The sequence below is a fragment of the Danio rerio genome, chromosome 9 (assembly GCF_052040795.2).
Source record: "Danio rerio strain M-AB ecotype USA chromosome 9, GRCz13ab, whole genome shotgun sequence".
Classification (NCBI taxonomy): Eukaryota; Metazoa; Chordata; class Actinopteri; order Cypriniformes; family Danionidae; genus Danio; species Danio rerio.
In genome coordinates, this window is record NC_141029.1 from 57,600,989 (window position 1) to 57,620,000 (window position 19,012).

Here is a 19,012-nt window from a genome sequence, read left to right on the forward strand (position 1 = left end):
CCAGGGTAGTTTATAACGGCAAATGGTGCTTTAGGGTAGTGTTTAATGGCAGATGGTGCTCTAGGGTAGTGTTTAACGGCAGATGGTTCTCTAGGGTAGTGTTTAACGGCAGATGGTGCTCTAGGGTACCGTTTAACGGCAGATGGTGCTCCAGGGTAGTTTATAAAGGCAGATGATGCTCTAGGGTAGTGTTTAACGGCAGATGGTGCTCTAGGGTAGTGTTTAACGACAGATGATGCTCTAGGGTAGTTTTTAACGGCAGATGATGCTCTAGGGTAGTGTTTAACGGCAGATGGTGCTCTAGGGTAGTGTTTAACGTCAGATGGTGCTCTAGGGTAGTTTATAACGGCAGATGATACTCTAGGGTAGTGTTTAACGGCAGATGGTGCTCTAGGGTAGTGTTTAACGGCAGATGGTGCTTTAGGGTAGTTTATAATGGCAGATGATGCTCTAGGGTAGTGTTTAACGGCAGATGATGATCTAGGGTAGTGTTTAACGGCAGTTGGTGCTCCATGGTAGGTTTTAACGGCAGATGATGCTCTAGGGTAGTTTTTAACGGCAGATGATGCTCTAGGGTAGTGTTTAACGGCAGATGATGCTCCAGGGTAGTGTTTAACGGCAGATGGTGCTCTAGGGTAGTGTTTAACGGCAGATGATGCTCTAGGGTAGTGTTTAACGGCAGATGATGCTCTAGGGTAGTTTTTAACGGCAGATGATGCTCTAGGGTAGTGTTTAACGGCAGATGATGCTCTAGGGTAGTTTTTAACGGCAGATGATGCTCTAGGGTAGTGTTTAACGGCAGATGATGCTCCAGGGTAGTTTTTAACGGCAGATGATGCTCTAGGGTAGTTTTTAACGGCAGATGATGCTCTAGGGTAGTGTTTAACGGCAGATGATGCTCCAGGGTAGTGTTTAACGGCAGATGGTGCTCCAGGGTAGTGTTTAACGGCAGATGGTGCTCCAGGGTAGTATTTAACGGCAGATGGTGCTTTAGGCTAGTGTTCAACAGAAGATGATGCTCTAGGCTACTTTTAACCTTGTACTAAAATGCACTCACCAGATTAATATAAGCACAGCACCCTTTATTTTACTAAAACCTTTAGTTGATTAATATTAATAAGTGATAATGGCTTTATTACGGATTATTTCAGTTTTAAGTGGTGTAAGTAATTAGAGGTGAGTGTTTCTGTTTGTAAAACATACAGCGCCACCTGTTGATCAAAACCAAGCTTAATCTATTAACTAAAGAATCGCAGTGCATTCGGAAAAATCACGCAATCATTGGGCATGGCCACAGCTCTTGGTGAAATCTTCTGCTCTTTGGCCTGTTTAAGCGTTGGGTGTGTTATTAAGCAATAATGTCTCTTTAAACAACCCAAGAGTCAATCAACTCAACGTTTCGTGTCTTTATTTCCACTTTACAGCCCGTTTATCTCCAGAATGTGGCATCTGTAGATGTATTGCAGCTCATGAAACACTGATAAGAGCGTGGGTTTGCTGATTTAACAGCACATTGCACAACCCTGACAGAAATGTCTCATCTCTAAGGGTTTCTGCATTCCTTCACATTTTTTAGCTGAGCAGATGCACTTATACTGGACTGTTCTCTTATCTTGCAATTATATATTTCATAGTTTATTATTTAACTGAAATTCAACCAAATATTTGTATATTTTATACTCAATTAATGGAGTAAATATCAGATTCAAAACAATTGTTTTGAAATCACCTGAATGAGGTGGTCTTGGTTTGATTGAAACGAACTCTGGTGCGGATCGATTGTATTGAGCAGGCAAAACAATCCAACGAACTAACCAACCAGCTATATCACAGTGTATTATGGATATTTAATAGCCACATGTCTATATGAAGAGAGAATGATGAGTAGGGTGGCTTGTCATCATTCCTATACTGGTAAATCTGTGTTTAATGTTAAATACGAAAGTGAAATCTTGCTGAACTATTAACGAGAGCTGTTTATCTGTTAGGAAAATTGACCAAACTGCAGTCTTGGCTTATCTGTTATTTCTCTCTATAATGCAAATGCTATAATGCATAATTCTAGCCAATGGTCTTACCTCATATTTATATTTGATGATGTATCTGTGGGTGTCATCATTCAACATAAAAGCACAGCTTTTTGCTTATAATGTCTTATTGCTCATCGTCATAGATTAAATTAATGACATCACAGCTGAGCGAGACTTAGACTTGAGCGAGACTCAAAATAAACCCTAAAACTCTGACCAATGTGAGGAAAGTTTACTCGCGCGTGACTTGTTTTACCAATTTTGGTCCATTTAGAAAGTTTACAATGTGAAAGTAAACTGCCCAAGAACAAATATAAATCTTGTAACAAGTTTTAATCTGTGTTTTAGAAAAAAAAATTTGATCTACAGGCGTGAACGCACTTCTAGATTTTACTCCCATTAAAAAAAGTTTTAAAAATTTGTATCTTGATAATTGAAAAATAACACTCCCAATAAATGTGCCTTTCAATTTTAGGGTGTCAATACTTTTGCACAAAGATGATGTATGGGGGTCTGTTGCATCTTAAAGATTAAATACTCTCCTGTAGTGCAGAATACTGTAGAGTTATGACTAAGGCCCAATCCCAATTCTACCCCTTAGCCCTTCCCCTTACCCCTCGTTCTGCAACATTCTGACACTCGATGACACTGGAATACCCTGTCAGAAAGTTTAGTGGCTGTCAATGGGCTGTTTACAGTGTCTGCTCTAATGTTAATGTTATTTTGGTGTGTTTACATTGATTAATATGGCCACTGTGTTAAATGCACAGTATTACGATCTTATTCCCACATTAGATCGTTGTGATAACATGACATATGCCTTCAGTCATTTCCTGAAGAATAATACCTAGGGCCAGACGGAATCTGCGGACATTTTTTGCTATTTCTGCTGAGAATTTTGGGAGTATCCAGCGAGTATCATAACTAAAATCTTAAAGAGCCCATATTATGGGTTTTTGAAAATTCCCCTCCATGTAGTGTGTAACACAGCTTTAAGTGAAGTGAAGTATCCAGCTAAGGCTTAAATCTGTAAGAATACAGTGTTTAAAACGGTTGATTCATCTATAAAAGAGTCGACTCATAGTGCTTCAAACGAGTCGCCTTGATACCGATTCATTAGGTGTTTCGCCATGACGTACGAACGAAACCAAGTTATTCACGTGCACGCGCAAACCCGGGAGATTTCAAACCTGAGGCCCCGCCCTCTGACGCAGAAACCCAGTCACACACACACACACACACACACACACACACACACACACACAAACATGCCGGTCGATTGAAGTCACACTGCAGATGGATATTATCGAGGGTCTACCCAAAGTTGAAACATCAGCATTATGACCAAGCAGTTGGAAACTACTGGAAACTTCTGGAAGCTACATGCTACACAGAATACTTCATCTGCGTTTGTTAAAGGAAGGATCAGTAAAGAGTAACTTACTGCTGGACATGTCAGGATGGATTTTTCTTCCTCCATTTCTCAAGTGTAAGTACGTGTGATTAAAGTTGTTGCCTTGTTGACTCGAGCTTGCAAATGTATTTAGTTGTGATTTGTTACTTGTAACCGCGTGTACTGTATCAGGTTAACTGGCTATATTCTCTTATCGCGTGCAAAGTCACGTTAAAAACGCGACGCGTGCTGTTTGTTTACGGAGCTCCGTGGTAGAGGTCTGCATTCCCGCGGCTGTCCCCGCGCCAGATTTCTGTGGCGCGGGAATAAATTTCCGAATAAATCGCGGGAGCGGTCGGTAACGGGTTTAATTTGGGACGGGAGCGGGCTGTCTAGCAATATCACGGATATTGCTATGCGAATGAGAAAGATGTGTCTGCTTGGTGCTTGTGTGTATGTGTGTTAGTGCGCACGCGCGCGTATGAGAGAGAGCGCGAGCGAGAGCTTTGTGTGCTTGGTCCTGTGTGTGTGTTTATACAGACAGCTTGGCTGTCTGGACTGTATAGCTGGGTGATATTTGGTTGTGGTCTCCCCCGCTCTAGCGAGATCGGGCGCGGCGGGCAGAAAACGGAGCGGGTTCTCAGGCTAAAACCTGGCGGGTGCGGGCGGAAGCGGGAGCGTTGTTGTCCGGAGGTGTGTGTGTGTTTTTGTGTGTGTGTGGCAGCTAAAATCCACGCCTACACTATCGAGCGTGTATGAACTGTGATTACTTTTTATATTGCTGATTAGCTATTGGGCATTTCATTCTCTGACTGAAGGCAGTCGACCAATCGCGACAGACTGTCATCGGTCCAATCAGCGCAGATTAGCTTCGCGGCAAGAAGGGGTTTGGGAACAAATGAATCACTGGACGATTCATACAGAAGTCGCTGGGATAATTAGGTAAAAATAAATGCAGATTATAAGACCATGAAAGTGTTTTTTGACCTTGCATGCATATTAGACTGTTGTTGGAGACCCTTACAACCAAGATATGACCCTATTTCATGTATAATATGGGCTCTTTAATATATGAAATAAAAAGTAATAAATTACTGAATAAAAACTAAATAAATTCAGATTTACACATTTACTCAAGTAAATAAACAGAATTAATGATGTTCTAAAAATCGGCAGAAAATCTGCGAAATTCTGCGCACGCAGATTCCGTGTGGGCCTACTAATACCAAAAAAACAAAAAAACAAACTGGATTAACTACAGCAGTCGCCATCGTCTGATCTCATATTGTGCAAGAGATGGTGATGACGTATGATGACAGGTGCAGGTGCTGTCCCAATTCTTAGGGGCAAATTTTGAAGCCCTTCCCCTTAACCCCTGTTTGTAAGGGCCAAGGGGAAGGGGTAGGGGTACAAAAATAGAATTGGGATTGGGCCTAAATGATGAACAGCACTTGTCAATGAAATAAGAGATGTATGGAGTGGATTTAGCCAAAAATGGCTGTGTGCTGAGAGAACGTTGTATGCTGGTGGCACGTCATGGTTTTGCAAAGTACAATGCGGTCCTGGATGAACATCTTTGTTGATTATGTAACACCATTCTTGTTGTTGGAAAATGTAATCCATACCTATTCCCAAACCCAACCACAACTGTCAATTATTCCCAAAATCAGAGGTGAATAATAGTTGGATAACAATCCTGCAAAAGTGCATAAACCCAGCATAAGCCTAAAGTTAACATAAACAGTAAACATATGCCTTCATTCTGATTGGCTTATTAGAATGTTTTTCCAGGATCAACAGAGATGGTAATCCAGGAAAAGGTCCTACTTGGTGGAATTAGGTCAGTGGTGCTGGTGTATTTGGAGCTGTGTAGTGTTTTTGTTTATTTATTCATTCATTCATTGTTCATCTATTCAACTATATGTCCATCTATTCTTTCCTCATTCTGTTTTACATCTATCAATCCATTGTTTTTCCATCAATCCATCATCCATCTATTTTGTTTAGTCCTTCTGTCCATCTTTTAGTCATCCATCCATTGTTTATTTTTTAATTTTTTATCCTTTTGTCCATCCATCCATCCATTTTTTCCATCATTATGTGTTCATCCATCCATCCGTTTAACATCCATTATTTTCTAATAATTCTATTCAATGTTTTTATCCTTCCATCCATCCAAAACTGTTAGACATGTATTGAAATGCTATATTTAAAATCAAAAGGTCGCTTTCGTCAATTCATTATTATTCATACATTGTTTTAGACATACTAGACAATTTCACTATCCTTGGTGTGAATATTGGTACCGTTCATGAGTGATTTTGCTGCCATTAAATTAAATTTGTATGTTATTTTGACAATTGAAATCCAGCAATACCAATAAATGTGCCTTTATATATTAGGGCAGGGGTCTCAAACTCTAGGTGAGGGAATGGAAGTTTTGAGTGAGTTCCCCCACTTTTTTCCCTAGGACTTCAATAAGTCAAAGTACAGGTCTAGACTTAATGATGATCATCTTCAAGCCATACTGAGGGTCTCAACTGCTTCCGCTCTAAAGCCAAATGTGGTTCAGATTTGTGAGAAGCGCTGTCAAGTCTCTGGCAGCAAGGAGTAGGCAAAAGATGCCATGTTCAGAAGAACTGTTCATAATCTTCATCAATGTTCTATTAATGTTCAGGACACCTTATGTTCAGAAGAAATAATTAAAACTGGTGTCAATACTTTTGCACAAAGATGATATATGGTGATCTGTTGCATCTTGAAGTCGAAAAACTTTTTTTCTTTAGTGCAGAATAGACTGTAGAGTTATGGCTGAATGATGAACAACACTTGTCTATGAAATGAGAGCCGTATGGACTGGATTTACCCAAAAAGGCTGTGTTGAGAGTGAGTTGTATGCTGGTGTCTTTGGAGCTGTGCTGTATTTTAATTCATTCATTCATTCATTGTTTATCCATCCCTTCAACTATATGTCCATCTATTCTTTCCTCATTCTGTTTTCCATCTATCAATCCATTGTTTTTTTCCATCAGTCCATCATCCATCTATTTAATTGAGTCTATTTTTTTATCCATCAGTTAACCATTTATCCATTTTTATATTAATTATTCCACCATTTCATCCATCATCAGTTCATACATACATTTTTTATCCATCCATCTGTAATTTTACTTCAATTCTATCCAATATTTTTATCTTTCCATCTATCCAAAAACTACTAGACATTTATTGAAATGCTCTATTTAAAAAAAAAAGTTACTTATTTATACATTGTTTTAGACATACTAGACTATTTCACTATTCTTAGTGGGAATATTGGTCCCATTTATGAGTGATTTTGCTGCCATTAAATCAATAAAAATGTTTAAATTTGATTTTATTTTGACAATTGAAATCCAGCAATACCAATAAATGTGCCTTTATATATTAGGGTGTGAATACTTTTGCACAAAGATGATATATGGTGATCTGTTGCACATTAAAGACTGAAACTCTTCTGTAGTGCAGAATAGACTGTAGAGTTATTGCTGAATGATGAACAACACTTGTCAATGAAATGAGAGACGTATGGAGTGGATTTACCCCAAAATGGCTGTGTGCTGAGAGCGAGTTGTATGCTGCTGTATTTGGAGCTGTGCTGTGTTTTAGTTTATTTATTCATTCATTCATTCATTGTTTATCCATCTATTCAACTATATGTCCATCTATTCTTTCCTCATTCTGTTTTACATCTATCAATCCATTGTTTTTTCAATCAATCCATCATCATCCATCTATTTTCTTTAGTCCCTCTGTCCATCCATTGTTTACTCATTCTTTTTTATCCTTTTGTCCATATATTCATTCATCCATCCATTACTTTGTTTTCATCCATCTGTAATTTTAATTGAATTATTTTCAATATTTTTTAATAGTCATAATAGACAATTTCACTATGCTTAGTTTGAATATTGGTCCTAATTATATATTTTTTCTGCCATTAAATCAATATAAATGATCAAATTTGTGTTATTTTGACAATTGATATCCAGCAATACCAATAAATGTGCCTGTATATATTAGGGTGTGAATACTTTTGCACAAAGATGATATTTGGGGGTCTGTTGCAACTTAAATACTGAAAACTCTTCTGTAGTGCAGAGTAGACTATAGAGTTATGACTAAATGATGAACAACACTTGTCTATGAAATCAGAGACGTACGGAGTGGATTTAGCCAAAAAAGGCTGTGTGTTGAGAGCGGAGTTGTATTCTGGTGTATTCGGAGCTGTGCTGTGTTAAACACTTGCCCAGAGCAGCAGCAGCGCTCTGATTAAAGCATCTGAACAATGTAAATAAAACGCAGAAGAAGAGCTAAACGCAGAAGAATGTGAGAAAGAATAGTTCAAAGCACAGACTGTCATGTCCAGACCACGGGTTCATCCAAAAACAGAGTTAAACCACCTGCCAGAGAGCAGACGTGCCCTCACTGTGGCCCCACACTTAAACATCCCACAACTCCAGATGGGCGCGGAGACGCTTTTTAACACACTAAATGTGCCAACTGGAAAAGTTATTTGGATTGAGATGGAGATTTGAGATCTTGTGTCAATCAAACTCCAAAATAAAATGTGAAGCAGCCTTTCATTTGTGTTCATTGAATTCTCAAGCAGGAATGTGCAATAAACTTATCATGGTTCATCATTATGTTCATCCACTCAACCAAACATTTGTTCATCCATCCATCCATCCATCCATCCATCCATCCATCCATCCATCCATCCATCCATCCATCCATCCATCCATCCATCCATAAGCTATTCATCTAGTTCAGTGTTTCCTCTAGGATTTTTTCCAGCTGTGGCGGCTGGCCTTTTTTACACACATCTACAAATCACCTGTAGCATTATTTCAATGATAAATGTCTTTAGCGCAGTATTAAGTCGAGATTGAATTTATGTAATTGCCTACAAGCATGCAAATCTCTTTGCTCGCGCGCCGATTTCCTCCGCATCACGTACCTGTCAGTCAGCCAGTCAGTCAGGCAGTCAGCACGTAACCTTAAAGGGTTAAACAAATGACGCACAGCACTACTACGGTTACAGAGAAGTTCACGCTGTTATAATTTACTTACCTTTTAATCAGTCTTGGTGCGATTATCACTCGCTATTAAAAAAAAAACACAAAAAAAAAAACACGAATGAATGTTTTGAATGTGAAGCTGTGATGTAGCCGTGGCGGGATCAATTTTGGGGTGGCGCCCCGCCATGGAAGAATGAATGTAGCGGACACCATGTAGTGTTTTAATCATCCATCCATCCATCCCTGCATAAACTATTCATCTATTGTTTTATTCATTCATCCATCCATTCATCCAGTGTTTTATTTATTCATCCATCCATCCAGCCAGCCATGCATCTAGTATCTTTCATTAATTCATTCATCTAGCCATGCATATAGTGTTTTATTCGTTCATTCATTAATCCAGCGATACATCTAGTGATTCATTCATTCATTCATTCATTTATTCATTCATTCATTCATTCATTCATCTATCCAGCCATACTTCTAGTGTTTCAGTCATTCATTTTTTTCATTCATTCATCAATCTAGCCCATTTATTTATATATTCAGTCATGCATCTAGTGTTTAATTAATTAATTGATTCATTCATTCCGTAATTCATTAATTCACCCTAGCCATGCATCTAGTGTTTTTTTTCATTCATTTATCCATCTATCCATCTAGTGTTTTATTCATTCATCCATTCATGCATCCATCTAGCTATACATCTAGTGTTTTATTCATTCATCCAACCATCCATCTATCCAGCAATGCATCTAGTGTTTTATTCATCCATCCATCCCTCCATACAGTGTTTTTTTTTTGTTCATTCAACCAGGCATCCAGTGTTTTATTAATTTGTTCATCCATCCAGATATGTATCTAGTGTTAATTATTTATTAATTAATTCATTTTTCCAGTCATGCATCTAGTGTCTCATTCATTCATTCATTCATTCATTCATTCATTCATTCATTCAGCTATGTATCTAGTGTTTAATTAATTAAATCATCCTTCTAGCTAAGTATCTAGTGTTGTATTCATTCATTCATCCATTTAGCTGTGTCTAGTGTTTAATTAATTTATTCATTTATCCTTCTAGCCATTCATCTAGTGTTTCATTTCATCCATGCATCCATCCATCCATACACCCACCCATTCATCTGTTTTATTAATTATTTTTTTATTCATTCATCCACCCATGCATTTAGTGTTTTATTCATTCATTTTTTATCCATTCATCCACCCATGCACCTAGTGTTTTATCCATCCATCCATCCATCCATCCATCCATCCATCCATCCATCCATCCATCCATCCATCCATCCATCCATCCATCCATCCATCCATCCATCCATCCATCCATCCATCCATCCATCCATCCATCCATCCAATTATCCATCCATCCATCCAATAAATCCAATTTAGTTTTTGTGCATCTCCTCTATCCTCAAATGTTGTCCTCTCCGTGTAGATGCGCTTTTGTTCCTCTGTTGTGAACAGATAAGAGCGTCTGCTAGACAAACACACATCATGTACAGTAGTTTATCGGGTTCTATGTGGATGAGTTTCCTGGATGGATTACTGTTGATCCCTCAGTGATGCTTCTGCACACTGATAGTAAATCTGCGATCGTGAAAACTCAAGGCTTAAAGAGTCCAGGAATACCCCGCTCTGTGGAGTAAGCCGGGGTTAAAGTGCTGACCTATAATTATCAGTGTAAGGTCAGTGAAACAGCTGGGTCAACATCCCACTGAGGGTCAGAGATGCAGGATGAGTCTCCATCAGTCCGTCTGTCAGCGGCGGCTGGAGTTATAGCAGCTTTAAGACCAGTGCTGAGGGGTAATGACTTACAGAGGAACCAGCTACTGGAATTAAATACTGATCCACTCCTAAAGTAGAAGATCACTACTATTATTATTATATATACAGCTAAAGTAAAATCATTCGCTCTCCTGTGAATTTTTTGTTTGTCAAATATTTCCCAAATGATGTTGAGCAGATTCAGGAAATGTTCACAGTGTTTCCTCTATTTTTTCTTTTGGAGAAAGGCTTATTTGTTTTATTTCGGCTGGAATAAAAGCAGTTTTTAATTGTTTTGAGTCAATATTATTCACCCCTTCAGCAATATTAGTGTTGGATTGTCTCCAGAACAAACCACTGTTATACAATCACTTGCCTAATTGCCCTGGTTAACCTAATTTAGCTTTTAAATGTCCATCTCATTATTATTATTTACCATTTTTGTGTGTATTAGATGTTAAGTGTTGGTATTATTATTGTATTAGGTGTGTTAATTGTGTTACATGTGGAGCACCACACATGTCAGAATGGGGATTAAAGCTTTAATCTAAAACGTACTGCTCATGCTTAGGTCATTATTTGTGTTTCAGCACACTCAGTCAGTAATTCTCTTTCTGATTCTGATTTAATGACAGTTTCCTAATGTTCTTCCCTTAAATACTGTATAAAAACTCAACTGTTCTGTATATTTTCATCTGTTCATCCATTATTTCCTCATTCTGTTGGCCATGCATCAATCCATAGTTTTTGTCCGTCCTTCCGTCAATCCATCCACACATTCACCCGTCCATAGTTTGCTTTTCATCCATCGTTTAATGTTCATCTATCTGTCTTTCGTTTAATGTTCATCCATCCGTCCACAGTTTAATTATCTTCCATCCGTCCATTGTTTAAAGTTTGTTCCATCTATCCTTTACTTTTTATTCATCTGTTCACTGTTTAATTTTCATCCATCTGTCCATTGTTTAATTTTCATCCATCCCTCCATCATTTACTTTTCATTTATCTGTCCATCTGTCCATCCATGGTTTAATTTTCATCCATCTTTTACTCTTCATCCATCAGTTTATCATTTTAATTTTCATCCATCCATCCATTGTTTAATTGTTGTCCATTCCTCCATTGTTTACTTTTCATCCATCCGTTTATCGTTTACTTTCCATTCATCCGTCCATTGTTTAATTTTCGTCCATCTGTCCATCCTTTACTTTTCATTCATCCATCATTTAATTTTCATCCATCCATCCATTCTTTACTTTTCATCCATCCATTTATTATTTTGATTTTCATCCATCCATTCATCCCTCAATTGTTTACTTTTCATCTGTCCACCATTCAATGTTTTTTACCTATCTGTCTATCCATCCATACTTCCATTCTATAAATCTGTTTGTCCATCCATCCATCCATCCATCCATCCATCCATCCATCCATCCATTCCAGTTGTTTTTATCCTTCTTTCCTTCCTTTCGTTCACTGTTTTTTATCCATCCATCCGTCCGTCCATCCATCCATCCATCCATCCTTTTATTTGTCCATCTATCCATCCATCCGTCCATCCATCCAGGCTTTGTGAAAGAGTCATGATTCTGATGATTTATTGTAATATAAAGCCTCTGTAGCTCATAAAGTGAAGAGTTCATAAAGATGATCCAGTCAAACCCATCATTCATCCATCATTTAATTTTCATTAATCCATCCATTCTTTACTTTTCATCCATCCATTCATCCCTCCATTGTTTACTTTTCATCTGTCCACCATTCAATGTTTTTTTACCCATCTGTCTATCCATCCATACTTCCATTCTGTAAATCTGTTTGTCCATCCATCCATCCATCCATCCATCCATTCCAGGTTTTTTTATTCTTCTTTCCTTCCTTTCGTTCACTGTTTTTCATCCATCCATCCCTCCGTCCATCCATCCATCCATCCATCGTTTTATTTGTCCATCCATCCATCCATCCATCCATCCATCCTAGCTTTTTTTATCCGTCTGTCCGTCCGTCCATCCTTCCTTCCTTAATTCCTCTCTTTCGTTCACTGTTTTTTATCCATCCATCCATCCAGGCTTTGTGAAAGAGTCATGATTCTGATGATTTATTGTAATATAAAGCCTCTGTAGCTCATAAAGTGAAGAGTTCATAAAGATGATCCAGTCAAACCCATCATTCATCCATCATTTAATTTTCATTAATCCATCCATTCTTTACTTTTCATCCATCCATTCATCCCTCCATTGTTTACTTTTCATCTGTCCACCATTCAATGTTTTTTTACCCATCTGTCTATCCATCCATACTTCCATTCTGTAAATCTGTTTGTCCATCCATCCATCCATCCATCCATTCCAGGTTTTTTTATTCTTCTTTCCTTCCTTTCGTTCACTGTTTTTCATCCATCCATCCCTCCGTCCATCCATCCATCCATCCATCGTTTTATTTGTCCATCCATCCATCCATCCATCCATCCATCCTAGCTTTTTTTATCCGTCTGTCCGTCCGTCCATCCTTCCTTCCTTAATTCCTCTCTTTCGTTCACTGTTTTTTATCCATCCATCCATCCAGGCTTTGTGAAAGAGTCATGATTCTGATGATTCATTGTAATATAAAGCCTCTGTAGCTCATAAAGTGAAGAGTTCATAAAGATGATCCAGTCAAACCCTTCTGCTCTAGATAATGCTCTACCCCAGATGCTTTACTGTCAGATACTGTGCACACACACACACAGAGAGATGCACAGTACAGGTTTCATTCATCGCTTCATGCCATGGGTTCACATGTTCTGCATTTTCTGCATCTGCTATCTGCTGTGTTTCTCTTTGAAGCTGCTGACCATTATCCTTGACATGGAGTTCACAACACCCCGCGGCCCTGGACACAAAATTAAGTCTTTTAATGATAACTCATTTCCCAAGGTTTCACGGGGAATTTCCACTGGATTACATTGTTCCTCAGTCCTTTGAACTTGACATTGAACTTAAGCAGACTTTTGGTTTGCGGAGCCGTGAAGTTTGAACAAAGCCTCAGTTCTCATTTCAGACTGCTCTTAATGGAGCCAATGCATCTTTAAATCAGTGCTTCGTACACTGTAAGAAAATGCTGCCTTCCACACAGTTCATTTGTGTTGGGATAACCTGAAGGAACTCATTAGTTTTTTTACAAATTGAAGTGGTTTGAAAATAAATTAATTAAGTTGTCCAAAAAAAGCTCAATAATTGGGTTGTTTCATTTATTCATACATTTTGCTTTGGTTTAGTCACTATTTCAACAGTCGCCACAGTGGAATGAACCACCAACTACCACCAACTATTACAGAATATGTTTTACACAGCGAATGCCCTTTCTGCTGCAACCCAGTACTGGGAAACAGTCATTCACACACGCATACACACACACTCATACACTATGGTGAATTTAGTTGATCAGTTCCCCTATAGCTCATGTGTTTGGACTGTGGGTCAAACCGGAGCACCCGGAGGAAACCCACACCAACACGGGGAGAACATGCAAACTCCACACAGAAACACCAACTGACCCAGCTGAGACTCAAACCAGCGACCTTCTTGCTGTGAGGCCACAGTGCTATCCACTGAGCCACAGTGCGAATAAATGAATGAATGTCCTGTCGGCATGTTATTTGGGTGGACCTTGCTTTTCTGGTTCATGCTTATTTATGTATATGGAAAAATAACTAAAGGAAATATCATTATTGGTGGACAAAAGTTCTGTGCATCCATGGTGTTCTGAATTGAATGTGTCGCACGTGTTTTTGGATGATTTGCAGTGGTTTATTGTGTCTCTTTTCTCTTTTCAGAGCAATGGATCATTGGTGTGGTGTGAGAATCACAAGCAGTGCTCAAAGGTAAACCTGTGGATCTCTTGAAAACATTTGACTGCAGGAGAATATGGGAAAGTGTGGGAGATGATAAAAGAATGGGAAAACAGGTGTGGGAGAAATACTAAAATATCAAACATGTATTATTATATCTACTTAATACAAAATAAATACCAACCTTTAACATCTTTACCTTTTCCCTCTGAACATTACGGTAACACTTTATATTGATGGTCCAATTGGGTATTAGTAGTCTGTCTGCTTAATGTCTGCTGATTCTGCTCCTTCAACAGACATTTAACTGACTATAGGAAACTTTGCAAGCATATATTAAAGGTGCAGCAGGTGATTGTCTTCAGAAACGTGTGCTGTTGTGCTGGTTGGAAGTCTCTTCACAGTCCAATAGTGATGATTAATGTAATTGAGCTAAATGTGTTTGTATGGATTTTTATACAAAAATGTCATAAATAAATATTGTCAGGCTGACATCTCCCATAACACCGATAAATAGGCCCACACGGAATCTGCGGTGCAGAATTCAGCAGATTTCCGCAGATTTTTAGCCCATCATTAATTCTGTTTATTTACTTGAGTAAATGTGTGTAAATCTATATTTATTCAGTTTTTAAATTAATTACAGTAATATTATTGACTAATATGTAAATGTTCATCTGCTTTATGCACAGTGCAGTTTGTACAGTAATATTTTCTGTGTTTTAGTAGAGATATTATACGAGAGACTTCTTTGTTTATCAAATAAAGTGAATCTAATTGGATTTGCATTTTAAACATTAAATAAAAGTTTAAAAGGTATTACTTTTTCTTCCACATATTAAGGTTTTAGTTATGATACTCCCAAAATCATTCAGCAGAAATCTGCAGATTTTTACCAAAATTCTCAGCAGAAATAGCAAAAAACGTCCGCAGATTCCGTCTGACCCTGCAAATAAGTAGCTCAAACTCTGTCAACAAATGCAGATTCGGACTTCTGCACATCTCTGTTCACGCAGATCCGCCATTACACGGGGAGAGCATGCAAACTCCACACAGAAATGCACACTTGCTGTGAGGCCACAGTGCTAACAGCTGAGCCACCGTGCCGCCCTTTAGCAGTGCAAGGAATATAAAATGTTTATCATCATCATTTTCTTTTCGGCTTATATTCCCTTTATTAATCCGAGGTCGCAACAGCGGAATGAACCACCAATTTATCCAGCACGTTTTATGCAGCGGATGCCCTTCCAGATGCAACCCATTTCTGGGAAACATCCACACACACCCATTCACACTCATACACTACAGACAATTTAGCCCACCCAATTCACCTGTACCAAATGTCTTTGGACTGTCGGGGAAAACGGAGCACCTGATGGAAACCCACGCGAATGCAGGGAGAACATGCAAACTCCACACAGAAACGCTTACTGACCCAGCTGAGGCTCAAACCAGCAACCTTCTTGAGGTTCCTCTTGACTACCTACTGCGCCACCGCGACGCCATAAAATGTTTATGTTTTATTTTATTATTTCCACACCATAATCAGATGCAGCACATGTTGTATTCAAGTCATTCCTGTGTGCATGTGATGCACGATTGGTGGTTTACTTTAGTAGCAGTAATTTGCAGTATAAAAGCAATCAGAGAATATAAAGGTTGTAGAAAGTTTAAAAAGGTAAGGGTAAAGCATTAAAAACTTCAGTGCAAGGTAAGTGAGATGCAGTAGATGTCGTGTTTAAGTAATTCCCCCGTGTGTGAATGTGATGCACGCTCTGCGGTTTACTATGGTAACAGTAATATTGAGTCTCTGCAGGGTCTGTCGGTGGAGACGCGTCCCGTGTTGATTCATTACACACAGACAGGAACACAGTGTGATATGATGAGCTCATGCATGACTCTGTTCACACTACACTGCGTACACCGAGACTTCATTCAAGATGTGCGAAAACATCAGGATGAAGGAAACCGAAGGAGCCTTTTCACTGTAAATGATGTGTGATGCGCTTTTGCATTACATTTACATTGCATTTACTTTAGGGTTTTGTGGAACTTCTCTTGTGTAAAGTTAAAATTGCGAGGTATAATGTTAGATATAAACTCACAATTCTGAGAAATCCCAACTTTGTAGTTCACAATTGCAACTTTTGTCTCGCAATTTTGGCTTTCATCTCGCAATTGTGACTATAACTCGCAATTGCAACTTTTATCTCGCAATTTTGACTTCCAATTTGTAATTGCAACTTTTGATCTCACAGTTCTGGCCATATAACTTGCAATGGCAACTTTTATCTTGCAGTTCTGACTTTATTGCAATTGCCGCTTTTTATCTCGCAATTTTAACCTTATAACTTGCTATTGCAACTTTTTATCTCAAAATTCTGACTTTCATCTTGCAATTGAAACTTTTTAAATTGCAACTCTGACTTCATAACTCACATTTACAACATTTATCTGAGAAAGACATTCATTTCAGACGTATGAAAACATAATGAGGATAAAGGGGACTGAAACAACACTGGCTTTTCACTTTGATGATGTGTAATGTGCATTTGCATTACATATACATTAGGGAGTTTAGATTTGTAGAACTTTATAGAAGCCCGTTTTCACCACTAAAGAAAATAAAAAGGATATTGCAACTTTTTAAACCAGAATTCTACTATTTTTTTTTCTCAGAATTGTGAGATTTTCTTGTGTAAACTTGAAATTGCGAATTATAAAGTTCAATATAAACTCACAACTCTGAGAGATAAATTAGAGAAACTTTTTATTTTTATTGTGACTAACTTGCCATGGCAACTTTTTGTCTTACGATTCTGACATTATAACTCGCAATTGTAACTTTTATCTCACAGTTTTGACTTTCATGTTGTAATAGCAACTTTTTAATCTCACAGTTCTGACCTTATTACAATTGCAACTTTCATCTCGCAATTCTGACCTTATAACTCACAATTGCTGCTTTTTATCTCGCAATTTTAACCGTATAACTCGCTATTGCAACTTTTTATCTCACAATTCTGACTTTAAAACTTGCAATTGCAACCTTTAACTTACAATTCTGACTTTATAACTTGAAATTGCTATTTTTATCTCGCAATTCTGACTTTAAAACTCACAACTGCAACTTTTTAATCTTGCAATTCTGACTTTTAACTTGCATTTACAACATTTATCTGAGAAAGACATTCATTTTAGACGTGTGAAAACATGAGGATGAACATGATCCCTTTTAATGTGGTGTGCATTTGCATTACATTACAGTACATTCACTTTAGGTAATTTACATTTGTAGAATTTTGTAGAAGCCGTTTTCATTAAAGAACATTTACAGGATATTGCAACTTTTTAAACCAGAATTAAATTTTTTTTTCTTAGAATTGTGAGATTCTCTTTATAACTCCCAACTGCAAATTTTTCTCTAAATCTTTACCTTTTGAGATGTGTGAAACCTTAAGCTATACTCTGAAGGAGAGTAAACAGCGCCTGCTTTTCACTTTAAGAGAGTTTTGATTTTATTATTTCTTTATTTGAAGCTGGGTTTTATGCAAGATTATATCCACCACTGATGAAGAATCAGAATAATAAAAGTCTCAGAGTTGTGTGATGTTAACAGGCAACTGAGCTATAAAGTTGGATGTTGTATTTGGACTTTTAATTCCACCACTAAAGAAAATGAAAGCTTAATGCAGTTTTTTATATTAGATATAAACTCAAAATTGCAGGTTATAAAGTTAGTCAACTCAAAATTCAGAAAGATAATTAGAAGTCTGTGATTAGTAGTCGCAACTGTGAGAATGTTGACTGTATATCTTGCAATTCTGAAAAATGAAGTCAGAATTTTGATATTAAAATTCATAATTACAAGTTACAGATTCACACTTTAGAGCTTTCAATTGCAACTTCACAATTCTGACTTTAAAACCTGCAATTGGGACTTTTATTTTGCAATTCTGACTTTTGGTTTGCCAGTTCATTCTTTAATTATTTAAAAATGGCACAATTATCTTTTCCATTTGTTTTTATTACATGCTATAAACAAAAATAATTCTGAAAATGTCTGAGTTTTTAAGAAAAAAAAAATACGAATTGTGAGATTGAAAAGCCACAATTAACATTTTAAAATGGTTTATTTTGTAGCAGAAACAAACAAACATACAAAAAACCCTTATTTACTCTTCATTCTAAGTTCAAAACTGGAGTTAATAAGATTAAAAAATGGCATAAACTTTTTTTTTTTTAAAGTTGCTATTACTTTTTTGTTAATACATTTTTTATCCCATGTCTGAAACGACTTTCTACAATTATTGCATTAGTATCCAATATCCCGAATAGCCAATTTCTCAGCAATGGCCATCTTTTAAGACTTACATTTTGAATGGTATTGAAATGAAAATGCATCACGCTGGCCTTCAGAAGACGGCGTGTGAAGTTCGGCCAACAAGAACAGACATTAACAAGGCAAAACACAAATTCATTTTGCTTCACAAGTTCTCTTTCTCCTGAGTTAATGAGGATGTCAGAGGGCTTCAAAGAGGAGATACACTGCGCCTTAAAGCCAAAAAGGCGCTTTGTTTTTGTGCTTGAATGCAACAAAAGACCTGCTCTTTTCCTTTCCGAGGAGTTGGCCAGTGTAGGGTCCTGGCAGCGGCTCTGTCCCCAGTCATTCATCAAGAGTGCTGTGTTAAAGCAGGATTTGGCTGTTTGCGTGTCTCAGTTTTGGGCGTTCCCATTACTATTGGCCCTCTACATCTCTGAGAGTCACACACACACTTCTGGTGCCCCTGAGGAGATCATGCCATGCTAGTGCTTGGTGTGTTTCTGTTGCTGGTTATCTGTCAGGAATGCTTCAGAATCGTGCTCTTTACGATGGTATTTAGTAATGCATCTGTTGTGGTTCTCTGGGTGGGAC

The 19,012-nt window shown here is 37.8% G+C and overlaps 1 protein-coding gene across 12 annotated transcripts in view; it reads left to right on the plus strand.

Moving 5' to 3' along the window:
* Positions 1–19,012, plus strand: part of LOC100535716 (anosmin-1) — a 105,021-nt gene that overhangs the window by 10,086 nt on the left and 75,923 nt on the right. For 10 of the 12 annotated variants that reach the window (XR_015499964.1, XR_015499965.1, XR_015499967.1 and 7 more), the window contains exon 2: positions 14,083–14,130. The exons of the other annotated variants lie outside the window; for them this stretch is intronic. Coding sequence is in view for 1 of the 10 variants with exons in the window: in XM_087268519.1 (XP_087124645.1) it covers positions 14,083–14,130 (48 nt within the window). In the remaining 9 variants the exon portion in view is untranslated. The remainder of the gene's footprint in view (positions 1–14,082; positions 14,131–19,012) is intronic. 12 annotated transcript variants of the gene reach the window in all.